At 40.4% G+C, this 22,513-nt stretch overlaps 1 protein-coding gene across 2 annotated transcripts in view; it reads right to left on the bottom strand.

Moving 5' to 3' along the window:
- The window catches only part of lrp5 (low density lipoprotein receptor-related protein 5), a 73,316-nt gene extending 60,773 nt beyond the window's left edge, over positions 1 to 12,543 (bottom strand). For both annotated transcript variants that reach the window (XM_084059292.1, XM_084059293.1), the window contains exon 1: positions 12,341 to 12,543. In XM_084059292.1, coding sequence (XP_083915418.1) covers positions 12,341 to 12,416 — 76 coding nt within the window. In that variant the 5' untranslated portion in view covers positions 12,417 to 12,543. The remainder of the gene's footprint in view (positions 1 to 12,340) is intronic.
- Positions 12,544 to 22,513: the final 9,970 nt, after the last annotated feature.

Raw genomic sequence — 22,513 nt, 5'->3', positions numbered from 1 at the left:
CCGTTCCCGAAACCACCTCCGGAGGCAGTCTCGGATCTGAATCATGCGTCCTCGGAGACGGTACGCTGCAGTGTGAAAGCAAGCGTACTGTTTGACGGAAGTGGCCCGCTATTTGGAATAGGTGACGGTATATAAACTCGACAAAAACAGTCAACAAAAACACGTCGCAGATCAATCCACAGGGGTTCAACCATGGCCGGATCCCGCGGGTTAATTTCATCATTAAATTATAAAATGAACCCGCGGGATGATGAAAGATTTAGTATCATCCCGCGGGTTAATTTTATCATTAAATGACCAAATGAACCCGCGGGATGATGCGCTAAAACCCGCAATATTTATATATAAAACTTATTTATTTATTTATATAAAACATTACATACAGAAATAGAATGAGAGCGCGAGATAGAAAGAGAGGCCGTGTCATGGCCATATAATGACAGCAACAATATATATATATATATAATAATATATCTTGTGGATATCTTGTGGAGTTTCAACTACTATGCATCCCAGAAATATATAGCTTATAAGGCTTTGTAATTTGAAATTTGTAAGTAAATATGGTAACTCATTTGTAGGCCTACGTAGGTTTATGGTTTCCCATGGACTATAGCCGTTTCACTCATGATGCAATTTCTCTTTCATAACAGATACATACATGTGCCAGATAATCCCCACACAAAGAGAGTAAAAAAAGAAAAGATGTTACTTTATTTAGTAAGACATGAGAAACAGTACATGGAAGTACAATTCACAATACAAGGTTTCAGTCATTCAGTCCGACTTCACTGTATAGGCTAGTTGCCTTTTCATAAATGATATATTTTTGTACTTAAGCTGTCGTGAAAGTTTATAATATTTAGAGAAATGTAAGGTTTCAAATACAAAAGTAGTAGTTGTTGTGAAGGTTAGCAAACTGGACATTTAGACTGAATGTTTCCTGTATCCTCATCTTGCGCGTTGTGTTTCACCAGGTTTTATTTGTGTTGTTTCTCATAAGCGTGCATCCGTCTGTCAACAACACGCGCGCCAACAACACAGCAGTCTGTGCCTTGACTTCTGTGCGCTCAGTGCGCTGACTGCGCTCCTGACTCTCTCCCCAGCGGCAACCCTATATTTATGCGCGACCAGCACAAACATTGTCGCATAGTTGATGACGTCTGTGTCCACTGGCGAAGCACTATGTGCATGCCGCCACCTATAGGATCGGGGGTATATATGCAAGTGTTCTCGGGCGCGTTAGAGCCTTGGCCAGTGTGAATGCGGGCCAGCCAAGCGCACTCGGAAACGGAGCGGTCTGGAGTGCGCACCCGAAACCATAGTCTGAAACCGCCGTTAATAACCAACCACATAATCAACCTTAGGGAGAATCAAAACTTTTGTCACTTCACCTTCACAAGAGGGGGGGCATGATGCAATCATGTTACAAAGTTAGCTGACATTTGTCGACTGACGGCACTGTTGCAAAAACATCCCTTTCCCTTGACAAATCTCCTGCTTGTTTGTTTTTATCTCTGCATTATTACGCTTGTAAAATAAGAGAAGTAAGAAAACACTAATAAGGATTTAAAAGTCTGCTGTCAATGGATTATTTTGAGCAACTGCATTGAAAATAACTAAACTTTTAAACAAGCTCACAATGTTGTCATCTCAAGTTGAGATGACAACATTGTGGTAGCAAAATACAAGGTTACAGGTTAGTTGGATTTTGCATTGAAATGATGATTTGATTTGAGTCAAGTCTATTGCATGTCTGGTCCAACTGATTCGGACATTCTCACATACAGCCCTCCGGATAACATCTAGATGAGTGAAAGCAGCTATAGTTTTATTCTATGGCACGGCACGGCAGATTAAGTTACTTCCATCAAAGTGTTTCATTCACACTAGCAGAAAAGAGACATGCAAACAAGTCAATACAAACCGCTGTGTAAATAATGGCTTGAACTGGATTTTACAGATGAGCTTCTCAATGTTGTTTCTGTAAAACCAGCGGCTATTGTAATAGTTTTGCTTCATAAAATATTTCATAGCATTGATCTATTTGTTGAAAATGGGCCCGGACTGCAGGCCTAGCGGTCCGGCTAGGCTCTAATAATGAAGCCTGACAGTGCATCGTGGGTTCGAGTCCCGTTCCCAACATTTTTACTGCATGTCTATCCCCATCTCTCTCTCCTTGTTTCCTGTCCATCTCCACTTTCAACTATAAATAAAGGCAGAAAAAAGCCCCTCAAAAAAACAAAAAAACTTGAACTGACACATTTTGTTTTCTGGATTCCTGTTCATACATTATAGCTGCTACTACGACTGCCCCTGATAATTTTGTCTGTTCATTTCTTCCCAAAAGGGAAGATTTATTCCCTAAATTTCTTCACCTACTTCCAGTAGATTCTGGTTCCGGTAGACTATAAAATAAAACCTGTGTTGAGTAATCATAAGTTCTTATTTGGAAATCCACCCAGTTTTTAGAGGAATTCCCATTTCGTTTTGTCTCATGCTGGCTACAGTATTACTGCAGAACTCTAGTCTACACACAACACAGACTAATTCATTGTCAACAATTAACATAGGTCGTCTGTCTTCATACAGGCAGTTGTCTTAACAGATTGATTGATTTTGAATCCTCAAACAAATGTCATATGACTCACTGAAGCACATAAATGTAATATTTTGCCAAAAGGTCCTTTAAAACGAATAGTAAAATATTCACATTAAAATACAGAATCAGATTTGACCAATTCAATTGGAAATGTCCATCGGCCATGTGTATTTGAAGTGCCCTGCCTTTTTTGGGGGGCACTAAAATTCCATAAACTACATTTAAAAAATATCATGGGAGTCATGGGTATTTTTTGTTGGAAAAAAAATAAGAAATGAAATCCAAGGCTCTTTTTTGTTCAAAAGAATAAAAGTCTTTATTCTTGTGGCTGCCCTACGCTGCAGTAAGCAGAAATGCCAGCACAATCTTCTGGGATGCAAACTACACACAGAGGAGAATGGAGAAAAGTGTGGGTAATGGGAATCTCCATTTGAAAAATAATAGGAGCTACTGTACTTGTCCAAAATGCCTGAAATCCTGGATGGTAAAATATAAATAAATAAATAACACTTTTATGCTTTCCAACTGCTTCCAACAGTCTGCTTTTCCACAAATTAGTGCAATGCCCATTAGTGGATCTGTCTAAAACAGTAAAGTTTGGGTCCTTCTCTTCTGACTCCTGACTCACTTCAAATGGCTTTACTGCACCTGGCTGTGTGTGTGTGTGTGTGTGTGTGTGTGTGTGTGTGTGTGTGTGTGTGTGTGTGTGTGTGTGTGTGTGTGTGTGTGTGTGTGTGTGTGTGTGTGTGTGTGTGTGTGTGTGTGTGTGTGTGTGTACTAGCACAACACAAAGGAACAGCTGAGGAGTTTGAGCTTGTCAGTAGGATTAACAATCAGAGTGGGAGGAGACAGAAAGACAGAGGAGGGCCGTGTGTCTGTGTGTGTGCGTGCATGTGTATGTGTGTGTGCCCCCCCCCCCCTCCCACGCTGTTGTGGGGTGGGGGCCACAAAGTACCAGGTCTGAAAAGACAGAGAGGCCCAGAAGAAGTTGTATAGCTTAGGAAATGCACTGCTTCACCCCCACCACACACATGCATTCACGCATGCATAGACTGCACACACACACACACACACACACACACACACACACACACACACACGCACACGCACACGCACATTCTCACACACACACACACACACACACACACACACACACACACACACACACACACACACACACACACACACACACACACACACACACACACACACACACACACACACACACACACACACACACACACACACCATTCTCAGCTCCCTTGTTTTGTTCTGCTTGAAAGAATAACTAACAGCCTCCCTCGCTTTACACCTTATCAGGGAACCCTGTGTGTACGGTCGGTGTGTGTGTGTGTGTGTGTGTGTGTGTGTGTGTGTGTGTGAGGGGGGGGGTGCATGTGTGTGTCTGCATGTGTATGTGGAGTGTTGAGAGGGTGAAAGGGAAGGAAGAGATTTTCTTCACACCTCCCCAGTTGGGACAAGAAAAATTTGCGTGACGTGCACAGAGCACATATTTATGCAGCCTCTGTATGCGTGTGTGTGTGTGTGTGTGTGTGTGTGTGTGTGTGCGTGTGTGTGTGTGCGTGTGTGTGAGAGAGGGGACCCCAGAGAAATCATAGCAGTCTGCGACAGACTTCCTCCCCTCTCTCTCTCTCTCTCATTACCCCTCCTCCCTTCTTCCTCTCACTCCCTCTCGCTCTTTCTCATCTTCGATCCTCCCTTCCACCTCTTTTCTCTCCTCTCTCATGTTTTTTTCCCACCTCCTTCCCTCGCTCGCTCGCTCGCTCCTTCTCACCTCTGTCAATCCCTGCCCCCCCCCCCTCCCCGCCCTCTATTTCATCTTCCTCCTCCTCTCCCCTTAACTCTCTCAGTCTCTCTTCTTCCACTCTCTACCTCCTACTCCTGTTTTCTCTCCTTCCCTCCTTCCTTCCCTCCACCTATCCCAGTTGTATGAAATCAAAACAGCAGAACCTGCTCATGTTTCACGCCCCGAAAAAAAAAAAAAAAAGGAAAAACAGGAAAAGATTCAATCTCTTCTGTACATTCCTTCTCTGCACTGCAACCCAATCTCCTCTCTCTCTCTCCTCTCCTGCCCTCCTCCTTTTCCTCTCTCACCTCCACCCAGCGCCTCTGCCAGTACCCTCCTCCTCCATATGTCTCTCCTTGCGTTCGTTCATCAGCCCCCCCGCCCCGTCTCCTGCGTTTCTCCCCTTAACTTCTGCTTTCTTGCTGCTTGCTAACTCTTCATAGCTTTCTGTATGACGCCCTACCCACCTGTGGGAGACTCTCCATCAACACATCATATATATTATAATATGATAATAATATTATATAAATAATATACACATAATATGATTAAACCGTGCGTCCAAGGACGCAAGTCCGTTCTTTGCGTTCTTAGTTATATGTCGTTTGTTGACTAGAGCTCATTCCATTTACTCTGATCTCGCACTTGTAAAGTCGCTCTATATCGAAGCATCTGCTAAATGCTTAACCCATTAAAACCGGGAAAGAATCTGTGTCATTTTAGATTTTAGCGTTGGCTATTCAAAAATAGCAGATATACAAGCTCACTGCGCGTCACTGTGTGCCGTACTGCGAGCTTGTACATCTACTGTTTTTGAAAAATCTGGAAAGTGTTTGAACATTTTTGAATAATTTTGATTTTGTTTTGACAAACATCTTCTCTTCTGGGGGTCTCTGGCACAAAACCTTTTCAGGTGGGGGTCTACGGCCAAATACATATCATTTTGGGGGTCCTTGTCACGAAAAAGTGTGAGAACTACTGATTTAGAAGGCATTTGTAATCGAATCGGCCTCAGGTCTTAATGGGTTGAATTGTAAATTGTAGATCGTAGATCTAGATAGAGAAACAGCCTTTGTGAATATGTGGGTGCCTTCACATGGTTTTGTCTTATTGTGTCCATGGAGAGTCTCCCACCTGCGGCAGCACTTTTCCCTCAGTCATTGCATTTCAGCACCCTGGCCTGAATTCAAGGCATTTTAACCGCTCACCCAGCAATCCATACTGTAATTCATTCACTGGTGATACAGCCTTCTTTCTTTATCATCCAATCATGGATTGATTTAACAACCTTTCTCTTATGACACAAGAGGAAAGTCCACCTCCTGAACTGAATACAGGTGTACCTTAACAGCAACAAACTACAAGTCACTGTTTTTCTGGGTTTCCAGAGCTAATCCCGCAAACTGCGAGACAGATCAGCACCAAATGTATTGTGCACTGCACACTGCCAGTAGTCCAAAGAAGCAACTAATTATTTTTATAATTTCTGAATTATTTCACTTTAATTTCAGAATGGAAGTCAGTGGGATTCTGATCTAGCAGAAACCTTGCCTAATTTTAGCGTCATATGTCATAGATGACTGAAGTCATAGATGCCACAAGCAGTCCGACAGGACAGGAGATGGAACTGGATTAAAGAAATGGCCAATTCAATGATGACAATGACATTATGACATTTTAAGCCAATTAAAGACCCTATGATGTTTTGTTAGCCTGGTTTAGCATGAAAAGATCATCCAAATGTGAGATGTAAAGACACCACGACCCAAGGTTGAAACACACGTTTTTTATGGAGTCCGGTTGGCTACTGTAAATGCTGTGACATGTCCCATCCTAGTTTACTAGGATCGCTCCCTTAACCACTTAAAAGTAATTTACTGCATAACATTCAATCTAGTATTCTTTCTGGAGACACCTCTTGTGACATGTTCTGTTAGAACGGTAACTCGCAGAATTCAGTTCGAAACAAATCCAAGTAATGCTCCAAACGAAAGTTGCAAGGGCCTAGCTCTGAGATTATTTTTGGTCAGTCAGTAAACTATATACATTAACTTTAAAATACAAACATAAATACATTTCCAGTGAAAAATGTATCTAATCTATCTATAAAATGTGTTTAATTGGGAAAACAAGTATTATACTTAGTCGTACAACTATGTCACACAACGAAAATGGCAGATGAGCTAACAACACGTCATATCACAGCACAGCACATTGTGAGCTTGTATATCAGCTATTTTTCGCTGAATGACATGCCCAAAATAGGGATGACAGGGTTAATGTCATTAACGATTTCTCTGAATAAACCTAAATGAAAATGTGCAGCATACTGTTTAGATGGAATCTTTTGAAAAATTGTCTGAAAAACATTTCCCTATCCCACTGAAGGGACTCATCAGCCTCATATTTGCCTCAGAGTGTTGTGAACCTTAAGAGGTTTCTATCCCCAGTGTCTGCTCAAACCAGCACCATTTCTTTCTTCTATCATCTAAAGCCAGATTCATCCAGCCAAACTCTTGACAAGAGGAAAAATAAGCCCAGCATGATATGTTCTCTTCAGTTCATATTAGTGTCTCTATGGGTTGACAAACATGAGCTTGCCCATGCCTCCAAAGATGAAGGTTGACGACTGGGGAAATGAGTAATGTTTTAAAGAATGGATCAACCCCTCCTCTGCATGGTTGAATAGACAGACAGTCTTGGGAATATGTGAAGGGTACTGAAGAATCACTGAAAAACAACAGCCATTGCACTCACTGGAAAGAAGCGGGTAGTTATTTAAAAAAATGTTTTGCTTAACACGGACATGAAACATCACTCCTGGTGATGCAAAAATATCAGCCTCCCTAAAATCAAGGGACAACTATAGATCCAGTCACAGTGGACCTATAGGGGAATGTAAAAAAAACAGTCCCCTCGATGGAAATTGATGATAATATTAGCCTACCTGAGTATGTTATTTCAATGTAAGAAAACAAGAACCTCAAAATAACTCCAACCTTTGCAGTAAAGACAATGTCAATCCCAGTTTAAAGAATATAACCCCACCTTAAACTACTGAGAAAAGCCAAGTATCTAGGCTAGAGATCTGTCTGTAGAAGGCTGCACACACACACACACACACACACACACACACACACACACACACACACACACACACACACACACACACACACACACACACACACACACACACACACACACACACACACACACACACACACACACACACATGGCTGTGATGTTTGCCAGGTGGTGTAGTGACACTAGTCCAATGTTTTGGCCAGTGTATGTGAAGTGTGCGTTTATGTCTTCTCACCTCTCCTCTACATTTCTCCAAAGCAAGTTCGGGGCTTCTCTCTCTGGTAATATAGGACGACCAGCCATATTATCGCTCTATTACTCTGGTGTAGTAAGTCAGTACACCATACTACACAGCAGGCTACGTGTTCAGCATCAGCAGGGATTCCCAAACTGTTTCAGTAACAGAAGCACATGAGTAGTCTGTCTGTCACACTGCGACCAAGGCTAATTAAAATATAGAAATATTTCTGTTACGTCAGGACAATCCTGTGACCCCGTTTTCTACCCTTTACCCATTACGTGGGACCCCTTGTCTGCACAAATGAGCAGGCCTACATACAGCCCCAACTGATGTCGATGCTACATGCAATCTATTCCTTCCTATTCCAGACGCAGGAAAATAAAGAATATAGCGATCATGAAACAGACTTGTACACATTTCCAACAGGCTTCTAGTAGACCTGTAAAACCACTGACATTTCCCCTCACAGACAGATAGATTGACAGAGAGAGTCTAAGTAAGAGAGAAAGACAGTGGGAAGGGAGTGAGAATATGAAAGAGATATGGAAAGAGTGAGAGATAAGGAGAGAGAATGTGGATAAAAACAGAAATCAAGTGTCCCGTGCCTCAATTTGATCCCGATTTTGGAGAATCATACACCAGTGGTTACTGACGTTTTGACTGATATTTTATATATATAAACAAAAAAAGCCTAATCTGATCTTCTATTTTGGAAATTGTTTTGTCTAAAATAACAGTTGCGGGACAAATCAGCAACATATTATTGCCAATACTGATGAAAAATGAAAAAAAAAAAGATAAAAAGATATATGGGCCAAACGATACACCGGTCAGGGTCTAGTTATTAAACGTATTTGGAGCATCCAGGTAATAACATGTTTATTGACTGGGTGTTTGAGTGTTGTCAGGTTCACATGTGCAGATCCACATTGGTAGGCATTAATGACAAGCGTTCCTCTGCAATTTAGTGCAATGTCTTTGCAAGCCAACTTAAGACCTTAGCTGTGACTTATACTATGTCATCATTGATGACGTAGCTAGTATAAGTCACTCTGTCAGTCTGCTTGTCCAAAAATGTCAAGCACAAACCGAGAGCTGGTCACAGATGATCACAGATTACGTGCTTGTTATTTCCAGACCATCTATAAAAAAAATCAGGAAATATCCACATCACCATGTGTCATGGATAAATATTTTGTAACTCTGGCAATATTACTTATTAATAATAATCTAATATTTATGGTTTATCGGATTGAAGACAGAGAGGGGAGGGGAACAGGGCTATCTACAGTTTCAGAATCCCTGGCATCACAAGTATGTGGCCTGTACATTAACCTTGTAGCTTAGGAGGTACCTCAAATGTATTTTCCAATACATGGTAGTCATTAATACAGGGTCCCCACACATTTTTAGCAATGAATTTCCAAAACTTTTCCAAAACTTTTCCAGAATATTTAGCCCAATTTCCCGGCCTATATAACAATCATTCGGCGCAATAATGTGTCTCTTACTCCTATGTAGAATGCCCAAAGATAGGCAGTGTAGCAAAAATAAAGTTTGAGACATACATTAGGCTGCCGTCACACAGCCCGTTCGGCGAAAAACTACTTATGTTACATATTTCGTGTAATATTATTCATGTTTATGAAAATGTTTTGTTTTAACAAAATCAATAGCCAAAAACAATGCATAGCCAAATATTTTTCCAGGACCCTTGATAAATTCCAGGACCTTTGATGATGTTTGATCAATTTCAAACCTTTTCCAGTACTGGATTTTTTTTAATTTTATTTCAAAATATTTCCAGGAATTTCATGACCGTGGGGACCCTGTTAATATGAACTCTGTTAAGAGTTCTCCTCGTGAACTCTTAACAGTCTTCAAAGACTCATGGTCTGTATTTTCACTGGATATAGAAGCGTCAGAACACAGAATATTTCAAAAGCATTACGCTGCTAATCATAATGAAAATGTTCTACCATACAAAACTAACGGTTTGTTACTCTCCAGCACTAAAGCAGACTTATCCTATAAATTCATAACACTACATGTGTACATGTGTACCCTTTACAGGTGCTACACAGTCAGATCATTTACAGAGGGGTCTGGGCAGAGACAGAGTGGACAAGAGACAATTGCAAGTACATCGCTGCCATAGTTGTGTCACCTATGATGTGTCTCTGAGTACAAAGCACCCCAATGGAAACAAGCCATAGGTTTTCTTGGATTTTAAATCCTCTTAGCTGACCTTGTATTGAACTGTACTTTCCTGTGCTTTTTTCTGCAAACTGCTAAAGTATTCAATCAATCAATCAAACCTCTGCGAAACATTCAGTAATCCATCCCTGTGGCATTTTCTGATGCTCTCGTTCTTTTAACAGAACGTCAGTTTCCACCATACCATCGTCCAGTCTAAAACAGATATATGAAAGAAGAATTGTTGTCCGTGTTGATTTGTGCTCATTTCGGTCAGCGCTTCTGTTAAAAGGAGAATCGTAAGGTACATGTGGGGAAAAGTCAATATCAAGTATGCTTTGCGCCCTAGGCTACCTGTGGGCACTATGCCAATGAAGCAACGCCTGCCAAGCTGTAAAAACGTGAATTCGGACTTCACAGTCAATTTTCTCAAAAACATGGCACTGAAAGAATCCACAGGCAATAGAAAAACAGAAGAAACAAATTTGGCAATTCAATTGTGGCCAATAATGTTATGTAAATGATTGCGTATCTGTGGTCCTCCCTATACACTAGCTTTCTTTCATGGCAGGTGACAAGTTGTTCTGGGACTGGGGTTCCTCATAGTATAGTGGGACAAATAATATATTTAGAAATAGTGTTAACTACGTACAGATTATCACTGTTGCGATATTAATTGATCTGATAAAAAGTTATTGCGTCCATATGAGCCAGGTTATTAGCTCCACCCATGTTTAAGTTGCTACAAGCAGTTGACATTAATAAACCTTCTAGTAGAAATGAGCCATGGGAGAAAGTAAACTACAGTAGCCTATGACTCAAAGGAACAATGAATAACGTATACAATGATCAAATCTGACCACAACTCATTTCATTTTCTACATCAACAGTGAGAACCTCAACTGGTGTAAAGCAACTAAGTTTAAAGTACATTTACTCAAGTACTGTACTTAAGTAAAATGTTGAGGTATTCTTACTTTGCTTGAGTAATTCCAATTTTCTGTACTTTTACTTCTACTCCACTACACCTCAGAGGCAAATATTGCACTTTTACTCCACTACAAGCATTTGGAAACTTTAGTTACTAGTTACTTTGTAGATTTTGATTATTATTACAAAACACACTAAACCACTTCAGCCGTATATATATTTCGGCCATTTGAAAATAGCAGATGTACAAGCTCACAATGAGTCATGATGGAGGCATTGTGAGATTGTAGATCTGCTATTTTCAAAAGATTTGTATACATTTTGAACTTGTGAAATGGGACATTTCTGCACAATGAGTACTTTTACTTTTGGTACTTTAAGTATATTTCGATGCCGATACATTTGTACTTGTACTTTTGAATATGGGTGGACTTCCACTTGCAACTAATAATAGTAATAATCTACATTGCAGAACTTTTACTTAAGTAAAACATGTGAGTACTTCTTCCATCACTGAGAACCTTTTTCTTCCCTATAGCAGAAAATCTCAACTCTCTGACACCCGACACCGATCAAGGGATTCAGGGATGGCTGGATCGACCGACCCGAGGCCCAAGAAAACAGCCCTAGCTGGTCAAAAAACTTCTATTTCGTGTAAACAATTCACCAACTAAGTACCTACTCTAGAATGACGGCTGATTTTAAAACGAGGAAAGCTTCACTATGGGGTTTACAACGATTATTACATTGTCGCACACGTCACGCAAGACGCAACTTTGCGCCCCGAGGATCTAAAAAACTCAACTTTTTAACACAAGGCTTCAGAAACTAAACTGATTTTAAACACAATACTCAGTAAACCACGTGTAAAGTAACGGTGCAGATGTATGCTTGCCTTAATATATATTTATTGATGTGGTATTGTTGTGTTACCTCTACAGTTTACACTCTATAACGTTAGGGTACTACTTCCCAAATGTCTCCTAAGGATCCATGTTTCTGTTTCCACAGGTCTTCGACCAGTGTTGCCAGGTTTTGTGAGAGAAATAAACAACTAGGTCTAGGAAAACAAGCCCAAAAGAAGAAAGTGAGGCCACAGTCACAGAGCACTTTACACCATAATATGCGTCTGCTATTTTCAAAAACTCTTGCAATAAAATGTGGAATATTTGGATTATGTTTTTGAAACATTCTAACAACACAAATGCTCCCCTGGGCACAAAACATTTTCATTCAAATATTTGAGAGCCACTGGTTTAAATAATCATTTAACATGTTTTGGAAACAAGCCTAAATAAGCAGAAACACTTTGGAAACAAGCCCAAAAAAACTGCAACGCGCAACTAACCAATATTTTCAAGCAACATTACATACAGAAAAACAAGCCCAAAGTCGCTTATAATAAGCAGACCTGGCAACCCTGTCTTCGACGGGGAGCCCGAACAAAAAAAAAGAGAGTAAAACACAAGTCAAAACGTACCGTCAACTATGGAGAGCAAGCAAGTCCAAAGAAGCAGCAAAACGCCCATTGCGAGTCCTCTCCGCGTTAAATCCATAGCTCCGACTCCATTCTCGGGGATATTTAGTCCTAAAGAAAGTTGTAAATGACTCCTCTCGGGTGTATGTGTGTGTGTATGATATAACGTGTGTGTGCGTGTGAGTGCGTGTGTGTGCCTTTCTCTTCTTGGCGATACTTTCAGCCGACGCGCTCGCGCTACTTTATACTCCAAGCTCAGACTCAATGTTGCCAGATTTTGCGAGAGAAACAAGCAACTGGGTCTGAATGAAAACAAGACAAAAAAAAGTGACTAGGCTTTGGTCAGATCTACAAGCTCGTGACACGTTTTGAGCTTGTAGATCTGCTATTTTAAAAAAATCTAAAAAAAAATCTGGAAAAAAAATCTGCGGGAGATTAAAAAAAGATAATTTTGGCAACACAAATCTTGTATGGGGTCCCACTCTCTGGCACAAAATACTTTCAGATGGGGGTCCGTGGACAATGAATTACATCATGTGGGGGTGACATTTTTCATCTTGACAAGAAAACGTTTTAGAACCACTGGTTTAAACAACATCAGGAACCCTTTGATTGATTTGAGTGAATACTTTATTAGCTGGTTTGCAAAAAAGCACAGGAAAGTACAGTTCAATATGAGGATTTTAAACCCAAGAAAGCATATGGCTTGTTTCCATTGGGGTCCTTTGTACTCAATTCATAGAAACATTAAAGGCATTGTAGGGAACATTAAGCCTAAATTTAAAAAATATTTGTATATATATTTTTTGCATTTTTTCCCCTCTATCAGCCACTATATAATGATGCTGGGGTGTTTTGAAACACAGTACTCTTTCTGAAAACCCTATTTTCCCTCATTGTTATTGTTTGTGCAGTTCGTTTCCCGGCCACCAGGGGGTGATGCCTCCATAGACTTCCATAGACTTCCTTACGTACCGGACAAATATAACAACAACAACAACAATAGGGAAAATAGGGTTTTCAGAAAGAGGCCTGTGTTTCAGTGCAGGAAAACACCCCAGCATCATTATATAGTGGCTGATAGAGGGGAAAAAATGCAAAAAATATATATATAAATATTTTTTAAATTTAGGCTTAATGTTCCCTACAATGCCTTTAATGACAGACAAGCCCAATTAAGCAACTACACTTTAGAAACAAGCCCAAAAAACTGCAACCCGCAACTGCCAATATTTAAAAGCAACTTTACAGAAAAACAAGCCCAAAGTCGCTTACAATAAGCAGACCTGGCAACACTGTCCAAGCTGTCGAGCTCGCGCACGGGTGAAAGGCAAGCGGAAGCGGCGTCGTGACGTCACCACCAGACGCGAGGCAGCCAGCGCAAGTTTTTTTTTTTTCTTTCTTTCATTCTTTTTTTTTACCCCACCAATTTGTCCAAATTTGTCAATGTCACCGCGATAAGGCATTGTGGCGATACGTGTGTCGTTAATGTGCACTGGTACCATGTTATTACAATGTATTTACCACACCTTCACACCCCTTGAGGAATGACGAATCGTTTTACTATAACACTAAACAACACACATCATTTGACAACCACTTAACACCTTTTGCACATTCTATATACAAAAAAAAAAAAAAAAAAATATATATATATATATATATATATATATATATATAAGTTCTATAATAATTATTATAATTATAATTAAACGAGGCATTGTGAGCTTGTCGATCTGCTATTTTCAGCGAAAGCTTTCCCCACAATACAGATGCTGGGGTTTAAGTGCATGGTTAAGTAGACCGGTGTGACAACAATAGTTTAGAATAAGTGTAATTGCCTTTCCATTAAGTGAAGACAAACAAGAAGTGTTATTTGGAGGCTCATGTTAATTTACTCTAAAGATGAGAAACAGATGAAGAGAACCAAGTCACTATGGGCATGCAGCACAAGTTTCACAGCACCATTTCATCAATTATTGTGTCATAATGTGTTATAACAATGATATAAAATAATCTAATGTATCATTCTACTTGCCCACAAGCAGATGCAGGAAACATTTAGTTTATTGCTCCCTGCTTAAATATGAATCAGGTAATTTGTCCTTAATTCTCCTAATATTACAACTGACGGCCCGATTTGTAGACCTATTTTCTTCTGTCAATGCCTAGAACCTCATAAAAATATTGCCTTAGACATTTGGGTTGCCATGTGTAGTATTATTTATATTAGTGTTGTTATTATACTATAGTTCAAAATACAACAGTTTTACTGTTCTAGATGAAACAGTTATGCCAGAGTGCAAAATGCACAATAGCAGAACATTCATAATAATGAGAACTACGCAGTAGCTCATTCTTTTCATTGGAGTCTAGGGTAACAATACAGACCGTGGAAAAAGGTGGGGTTAAAGATTGTCCAGAAAAGAAAAAACAAAAATCTGGGGTTAGGGCCTTAGGTGAACACATAAGTACGTACATACACTTGCATTCATCACATATTCACAGATCTTCCTCTCTCTCTCTCACACACACACACACACACACACACACACACACACACACACACACACACACACACACACACACACACACACACACACACACACACACACACACACACACACACACACACACACACACACACACACACACACACACACACACCTAAAGCCAAGCCAACCCTGGCATCTCTCTCCTCCTTGGGATGCATCTCTCCAACTGGCCTAGACTCTAAAGGCTCCGTAAACTCAAAGCATATGTCCTCCTCTCTCCATTTTGTGCGTGTGAGAAAGGGAGGCAGCTATTCCCAGCCATAGAATTTACATAGATAGAACACATGTTATTCTTTGTCATAGTAATCATATAATATTCATAGAGGTCAGACACACATTGGCCACATCAGATTTCTGATAACATTTCCAACATAAAAAAATATATATTCCACAGGATTTCTCATAGTGTATGGACATAAAAAACATGATGTAGAGATTCATATACAGTAAATGAGAAGACAATGATCAGTAAAAAGTACCAACACACCAAACTACCCACGTATAAAGTGGTGGATAAAGGGCGGAAACCAAAGGACATAGCTACAGTATACAAGGAACTAAGGAAGGTATCTTTCTATCCATTCTCAATCTATACCCCCAGCCCCGGCCCGTGGTTGAAGAATGCTGTAATGAAACATATTTTCCTTCCGCAGTCACCTGCAATGCATGGCCCCTGGCCTAGCTTTGATCCACACGCCGCTCTCCCTTCATCCACGAATATCAAAAAGATCTCCACATTGGTCTGTGTTCTGTCCATAAAGACCAAGGCTTATGCGTAATATAGTTGACTGTTACAAATACTTTTCCCTCTTTCTGGTTAACAAGAAACAGGTGAGGCTCAACAACTGTCTGAGGTCAGGGTAAGTCAAAGTTACGTTCAAAAACATGTCAGATAGTGATGTTTACATAGGTTGCATTGCTGTTGGATCAAATGCAGGTACATTTAGATGGATTCTTTTCAATTACCTGTGCAGTACCTTGCCAACCAAATGCATTATAAAGTGAAATGGATTTTATAGTTACATAAAGTAAGTGTAAACAATTGCTCCATGTGTTGTTATAGTTAACTAACAAGCACCTCTTTGTCTGGGTAACAAGGAACAGGTGAGCTCTAGAAATTGTCTAAGGCAAGGGGTTATAGGAACATGCTAATTTTTACCCTTTTTAAACTGTAATCAGTGATATACTGTATACTATAGGCTATGTACACATACATGTTGTACCTTAACAAAGTAGAATATGACATTAGCATGACATTTGATAAAGTATTTATGGTGTTATCGTCATCTACAGACATTTGTCTTTGAGCTGTGTGCAAAGACTAAAGAGCCGTTACACTCCAAGCACTATTACTATATTGTTCACCACTGTCAGTGGTGTAAAGTAACTAAGTACATTTACTCTTGTACTTAAGTACAATTTTGAGATATTTTTACTTTACTGGAGTAGGCCTAATTCCAATTTTCAATACTTTTACTTCTACTCCATTACATCTCAGAGGCAAATATTGTACTTTTTACTCTACTACAATTATTTGAAAACTTTACTTACTTTGTAGATTATGATTATTATTACAAAACAAACATTACCACTTCAGCCCTATTTAAACATTGGCTATTTTCAATATCTTTCCAGGTCTATCTTAAAACATTTTAGACATATGATAACTTGTGAAACAGGACATTCTGCATAATGAGTACTTTCACTTTTGGTACTTTAATTATATTTTGATGCCAATACTTTTGTACTTTTACTCAAGTAACTTTTGAATACCAGACTTTTACTTGTAACAGAGTATTTCTGCATTGTGGTATTGATACTTTTACTTAAGTAAAAAACATGTTGTACTTTTTCCACCACTGACCACTGTCGTCATTGTAGTTGTGGTGTGGACTCAACCATCCACCTGAGTTAGAACGATATTTAAAACAATATATTTACAGTATAGGTAGGTGCTTGGTGTGGACGGCCCTTAAGACTTTGGAGTAAGAAAGTGGAAACAAATACATTTATTTTGTTCTGGGTAATAAGGAACAGGTGAGCATCAGCCTACGGTCATAAGGTCTATGCAATGAAAGGTATCTAGCCTAAACAGGGAAAGTGTTTAGCCATAATCTTACTATAATCTAATCTAAGAATCTAATCTTAATCTGGTTGTAGAGACAGAGACAAATGTAAAGGGAAATACATTCATCCAATATGCCTCTCTAGTCAGTAACAACATCAAAGTCCCTCCTCTCTAATTCTCATAGAGAAATTGAATCAATTACGTTCAGTTCAGTTCAGATGTTTTTGTTTGCTACCAGGGATTTCATAGGCTATAAAAAGAGTAAAAATCATCGCATCACACACATATAATATTCAGAAACACAATAAAACAATTGCTTTGATACAGTAGAGGCAAAATAGCTCAGAGCAAAGCTCAAAGGTCTCATGAAGGCTTGACATGCTACATCATATGATGTAACAATTAATTAATTCCAACTGCAGAGGGGATTAATGGTTTAACCCTTACATTTGGACATTGTGCAACAAACTTTGCTTACGTTTAGAAGGTGTCTGTAGCAAATCAGAGTCTACATCTGGGTGGACACAGACAACAGGATTAAAGACAAACACAAGTTCTTTATTTCTTCTAAACAAACAGACAGACAAAGACAGATCGACAGACAGACAGACAGACAGGAGGGGGTCGACAGAAAGAGATAGAGACAAGGGTGTAATTTACTGGACACTTTGTCTATCTGGAAGTTCTCTCAAGTCATCTTTGTCTAATTAAACTCTCTAAGAATATTTAATCTCACACAGACGCTCGCACGCACGCATGCACGTACGCACGCACGGACGCACGCACTCACGCACGCACACATGCACGCACGCACAAGATAAACAGAATATATTTACTTCTATTGGCATTTCCCCTCTCTCCTCTACGGATCTAATATAGGCTTTAAAATCAAAATTACAATGGAAATTGATAGGCTGATCGTGACCGTTTCAGTATCGAGACAGCTTACAATAGTCACATAGCAAAGGATGCCATGTAAGCCAAATTGGAACCATTTGTCACAAAAAACTCTTTTACTGCTCGCTAGAAAAAAAAGTCTAGTCCATCTGGTAAATAACAGTATTTAGTCTGATTTAATGACTTACTGTTTCTTCTTTATACTGGTATTACACAGCAATTGATCAATCACAATTGTTCTCTGTAAAGCGCTGATTGATTCCTCTACAACAAAAACAAACCAAAAGAAGTGTCACATGTGGATTTTCTATGTAACCATTACAAATGTATATGAGTGAGGAAGAGGAAAGCTACAGTCAAAACAAAGACTTGCCTAAATCTGTAGGGTTACTTCTCCGGGGAACGTGAATGGTCTCAGCCAGTTAGCTTTGAGATACCTTGTATCCAAATGGACCTTTTGGGTTACCAAAGTCAGTAGGGGTCATTCATTCTCCAAGGATGAATGAAGGTGCACAGCAAACCATAGCAATTCAGCCAATAGTTTTCAAGATATCCTATTAAAAAAAATCAAGATCTTCCCAGTATTATTCAGAGGGTGTGGGAGTTCTTCTGTTTTCACACTCCTTGTAACATAAGACAACAGATATTTTGTTGATCCCTTTAAGAAAGAATTTGATTGGGCCCTTTGAGTCTTTATGCCATCATCAAAGGAAGGAATATTGAGCCGTGACTGGTATACTGTACATAATAAGACATGGATGGCTGTACACCACTGCAATTTGTCAATATTTCTCTGTCTCTCTGACATACAAACATACACACACAAACTAACAATCAAATATTTCTTTTTTTGCCGTTTTGCCATACAAAGAAGCCCACTTTCCTGGCAGTAAGTCTGAAGGCCTAAGGGCACAGCAGTTGATTCTCACTGGCAGAAAACACAGGAGTGATTTTGAAACTGGAAAATAAGTAGCGCGGAACCCTAGGTTCCCCAGAGAACCTTTTGTGGGACACAGATCGGTTACACATCTGTACTTTCACTCACATGTGGGTGCACACACATACCCGCCTCCACACACAAACATGCACAAACACACACGCACGCGCGCACGCGCGCACGCGCGCGCACACGCACACGCACACGCACACACACACACACGCACACACACACACACACACACACACACACACACACACACACACACACACACACACACACATTATTTGGTTTCAATCGTGTAATATGGTTTGTAATTCTTGGTCCTAGGTAAAGTCTGCTGTTTTGTTTATGCGCAGCCATGAATTATGTGGTATTTAACTATTTGTAGTGTTGATCTGGGCCTGAGTTCTTCTTAGAATAGGAGTACTGACAGCACCACAGTGCAGATTCTAAACAAATCAGTTTTCCACACTGGTACGGTCGCATGATTTTATGAACTTGATTGACTTGAGAGATAAACTTATCTCAGATCAAAATAAACTTATATATAAACACCATGCTGGTGTTTACATAAGTATAGTCCATCAAGGACAGGGATGTAGTGCTACTTTTAGAAGTGGGGGAGCGCATCTATTCCTTTTTTTTGCCCCTACACCAAATTTCCCTTGCCAAAAATAGCTGATCTACAAGCTCACAACGTGTCACAGTGCAACGCGTTGTAAGCTTGCAGATCTGCTATTTTTGGTTAAAGTTCCCCCAGAATATGGATGCTGAGGTTCAACTGATTGTTATTTGCCAGCAATCAGATCAGACTTGTGCAGTTAGACATTGCTCAAAATAGCAGACCTACAAGCTCACAACATGTCACATCACAAAAGTTTGTTGATGGGCAATTTTCGCTTAGTGACACTGTCAAACAAGTCAACAAAGTATAAAGCAGGCTTCAGCGTGCCAAGTGTTCACACTGAAACACAGATTGGAATCACATTTCAAATCACCTCTGAATGTGGTTCAAATCTGATTCACTAAAGTCAGTTTCCATGCGGCCTTTTGCTGTTCAAACTTGATCAAAACTAATCTGACTCCAATCTGGACAGGCCATAAATTGGATCTGATCTACTGCCACTCTGAACATATAGCCCAACAGAGCAGGGTTAGAAACACCCACTTCAAAGCCATATCACCGCTGCAAATCAGCAAACACTTCAACTCTAGATGTCAATAGTAAATCAACACTTGATAACACGGTAAGCCTGCTGAGTCATAGTCGTTGAAAAGGAGAATGTGTGATCAGAAATCCTTCGATGACTGAATAAAGGGTAAAAAAAATAAAATCTAATAATGTGGATCTCGGATCCGCATGGGAACGGTGGCTCCAATGTAGAGCTCGGATGTCATCTATGAAGCTATGACTCCAAATTTGGGCAAGATTTTAGCCTGACCCGAGCATTGACTAAAAATGTTACTAAATATACAACATTAGGTGAAAAAACCTAGGCTACTAGGGCTACTAGGCACACGAATGTTGGCTCTGATATGTCCTCCTGCTTGGCTAACGGGAGGGCGGGCCGGCATGTCACTCGACATAACCATAAACAAACCCGATACGGATTGTCCAGGGCCACAGATTCGACCACAATGCCCATCGGGGATCTCCATATATGGGCATAAAAGGGACAAGGACTGACAGATACAGAGATCTCCATATATGGACATAAAAGGGACACAAGTAGACAGACAGATACAGAGACCTCCATATACGGGCATACAATGGACACAGGTAGACAGACAGATACAGAGATCTCCATATATGGGCACAACAGGGACACCGACAGATGGGGTACCATGGGTACTCTGAAAGCCGACTCAGACATATCAGTCGTATTGGCAGTGTGACGTAGTGTGAGGGCCGTGTAGCGCCCCGGACTCTGGTATAGACAAAATCTCTCAATGTATGGCTACTGACTTATATGGGGTGAGCTGCGTTTTCATTTTCAGCGATTATGAATAATCTTACATCAGTAATGTTATTACTTTGAGTCCAGATTGACTTAAAAAGCCAGTCTTAACAGTAGCATTGTGGCCTCTTAAATAGCTTCAATAGCTTGAATTGCTATCAACCCAGGACTGGATTTCATTAATATCACCTCTTTATTTATCTGTCTGAAGGAATAAAGATCATGTCAACTATTTCAGAAATGTAGTGCCAGAGAATGGAAAACATTGGTTTTCTTAAATTGAACCACATAATTCAGAACTGTATTGAGGGCCATCCAATCTTTGTAAGCCCAAAGTGAGTAAGAGAGAATCCTCTGCAGTAAGTCAGACTCGTTTTCAGTGGGGGCGGCAGGGCTGCGCATTATCACCTATCCTGTTTGTGATAAGTATGGGCAGGATCGCAAGGTGCAGTCATGGATGAAAGGGTCTATAGTTTGGTGAGCTGAGGATTGCGTCACTGTTTTTTGTAGGTGATGTTTGTCCTGATGGCATCATTGGTCTGTGACCATCGGTTCGTAATTGAGTGTGAAGCGGCTGGCATGAGGATCAGCATCTCCAAATCTGAGGCCATGGTTCTCAGTAGGAAATCATGGGTCGGCTAGAGAATGACACCTTACCCCAAGTGAAGGAGTTCAAGTATATTAGGATTTGTTCACGATTGAGGGGAGGAGTGCTGTACTACAGTGTTGTGATGAAAAGAGAGCTGAGCCAGAAGACAAAGCTCTGGATATATAACGGTCAATCTTCGTTCCTACTATTTATTCTGTGTGCCAAGAGGAATTTTCAATAGAGACATGTATTAATCAGATTACAATTACTTGCAATACTCAACCCAATGCTGGACAGAAATCAACTTAGAAAAAATGCTTATGATGCCAAAAAGTTGTTTTCACACAGTGCTGCACTTAATAGTTCCCATGTCTGGCTCTTAAATCTTTTGTTTTCTCCTTAACCTTAAAGGCCCTCCTGGTGTGTGTGTGTGTGTGTGTGTGTGTGTGTGTGTGTGTGTGTGTGTGTGTGTGTGTGTGTGTGTGTGTGTGTGTGTGTGTGTGTGTGTGTGTGTGTGTGTGTGTGTGTGTGTGTGTGTGTGTGTGTGTGTGTGTGTGTGTGTGTGTGTGTGTGTGCCTGCCTGCGTGCGTGCGTGCGTGAGTGAAAGTGTGCAATGTGTGTCCTCAATTTATCAATTTTTAAGTATAACTCTGTAATGTAACAAAACAAACCCTTATGGATCCATTTGATTACATTTGTTCACTTTTTAGCTAATCTCTCTCGAGTACACTCACCAGCACACTCTCTCGTTTACAATCTCACCAAATGGACCTGTAAGGCATGGTTACATCTGTACACTCTCAGTTAAATTAACACGCAGGATTGCACAGTGAATTATGCATGGTGCATTTGCAATAGTGTGTAGTGTGCATGTACTATGAGTGAGACCATGTGTGAGGGAGTGTGTGCGTGTGCGTGTGCGTGTGCGCGCGCGCGCGTGTGTGTGTGTGTGCGTGCGTGCGTGCGTGCGTGCGTGCGTGCGTGCGTGTGTGTGAAGGTGTTGGACCACCTTGTTCAACATCTCCACTTCTATTCCTCATTCTCGCCACTCATCCTGCCCTCCTTTTGTTTTTGTCTCCTGCCAATTAAATTCCCTCAGAACTTCAAACCCCCTGCGCCTCATTCCCAACAAACAGGACACAGAGTGTGAGCACTGTGATTTCAGGAAG

Source organism: Gymnoscopelus microlampas (genome assembly GCF_963454915.1).
Source record: "Gymnoscopelus microlampas genome assembly, chromosome: 6".
Taxonomy (NCBI): domain Eukaryota; kingdom Metazoa; phylum Chordata; class Actinopteri; order Myctophiformes; family Myctophidae; genus Gymnoscopelus; species Gymnoscopelus microlampas.
Note: the sequence above shows the minus strand (reverse complement) of the source record. Positions and strands in the feature narration are given on the sequence as shown.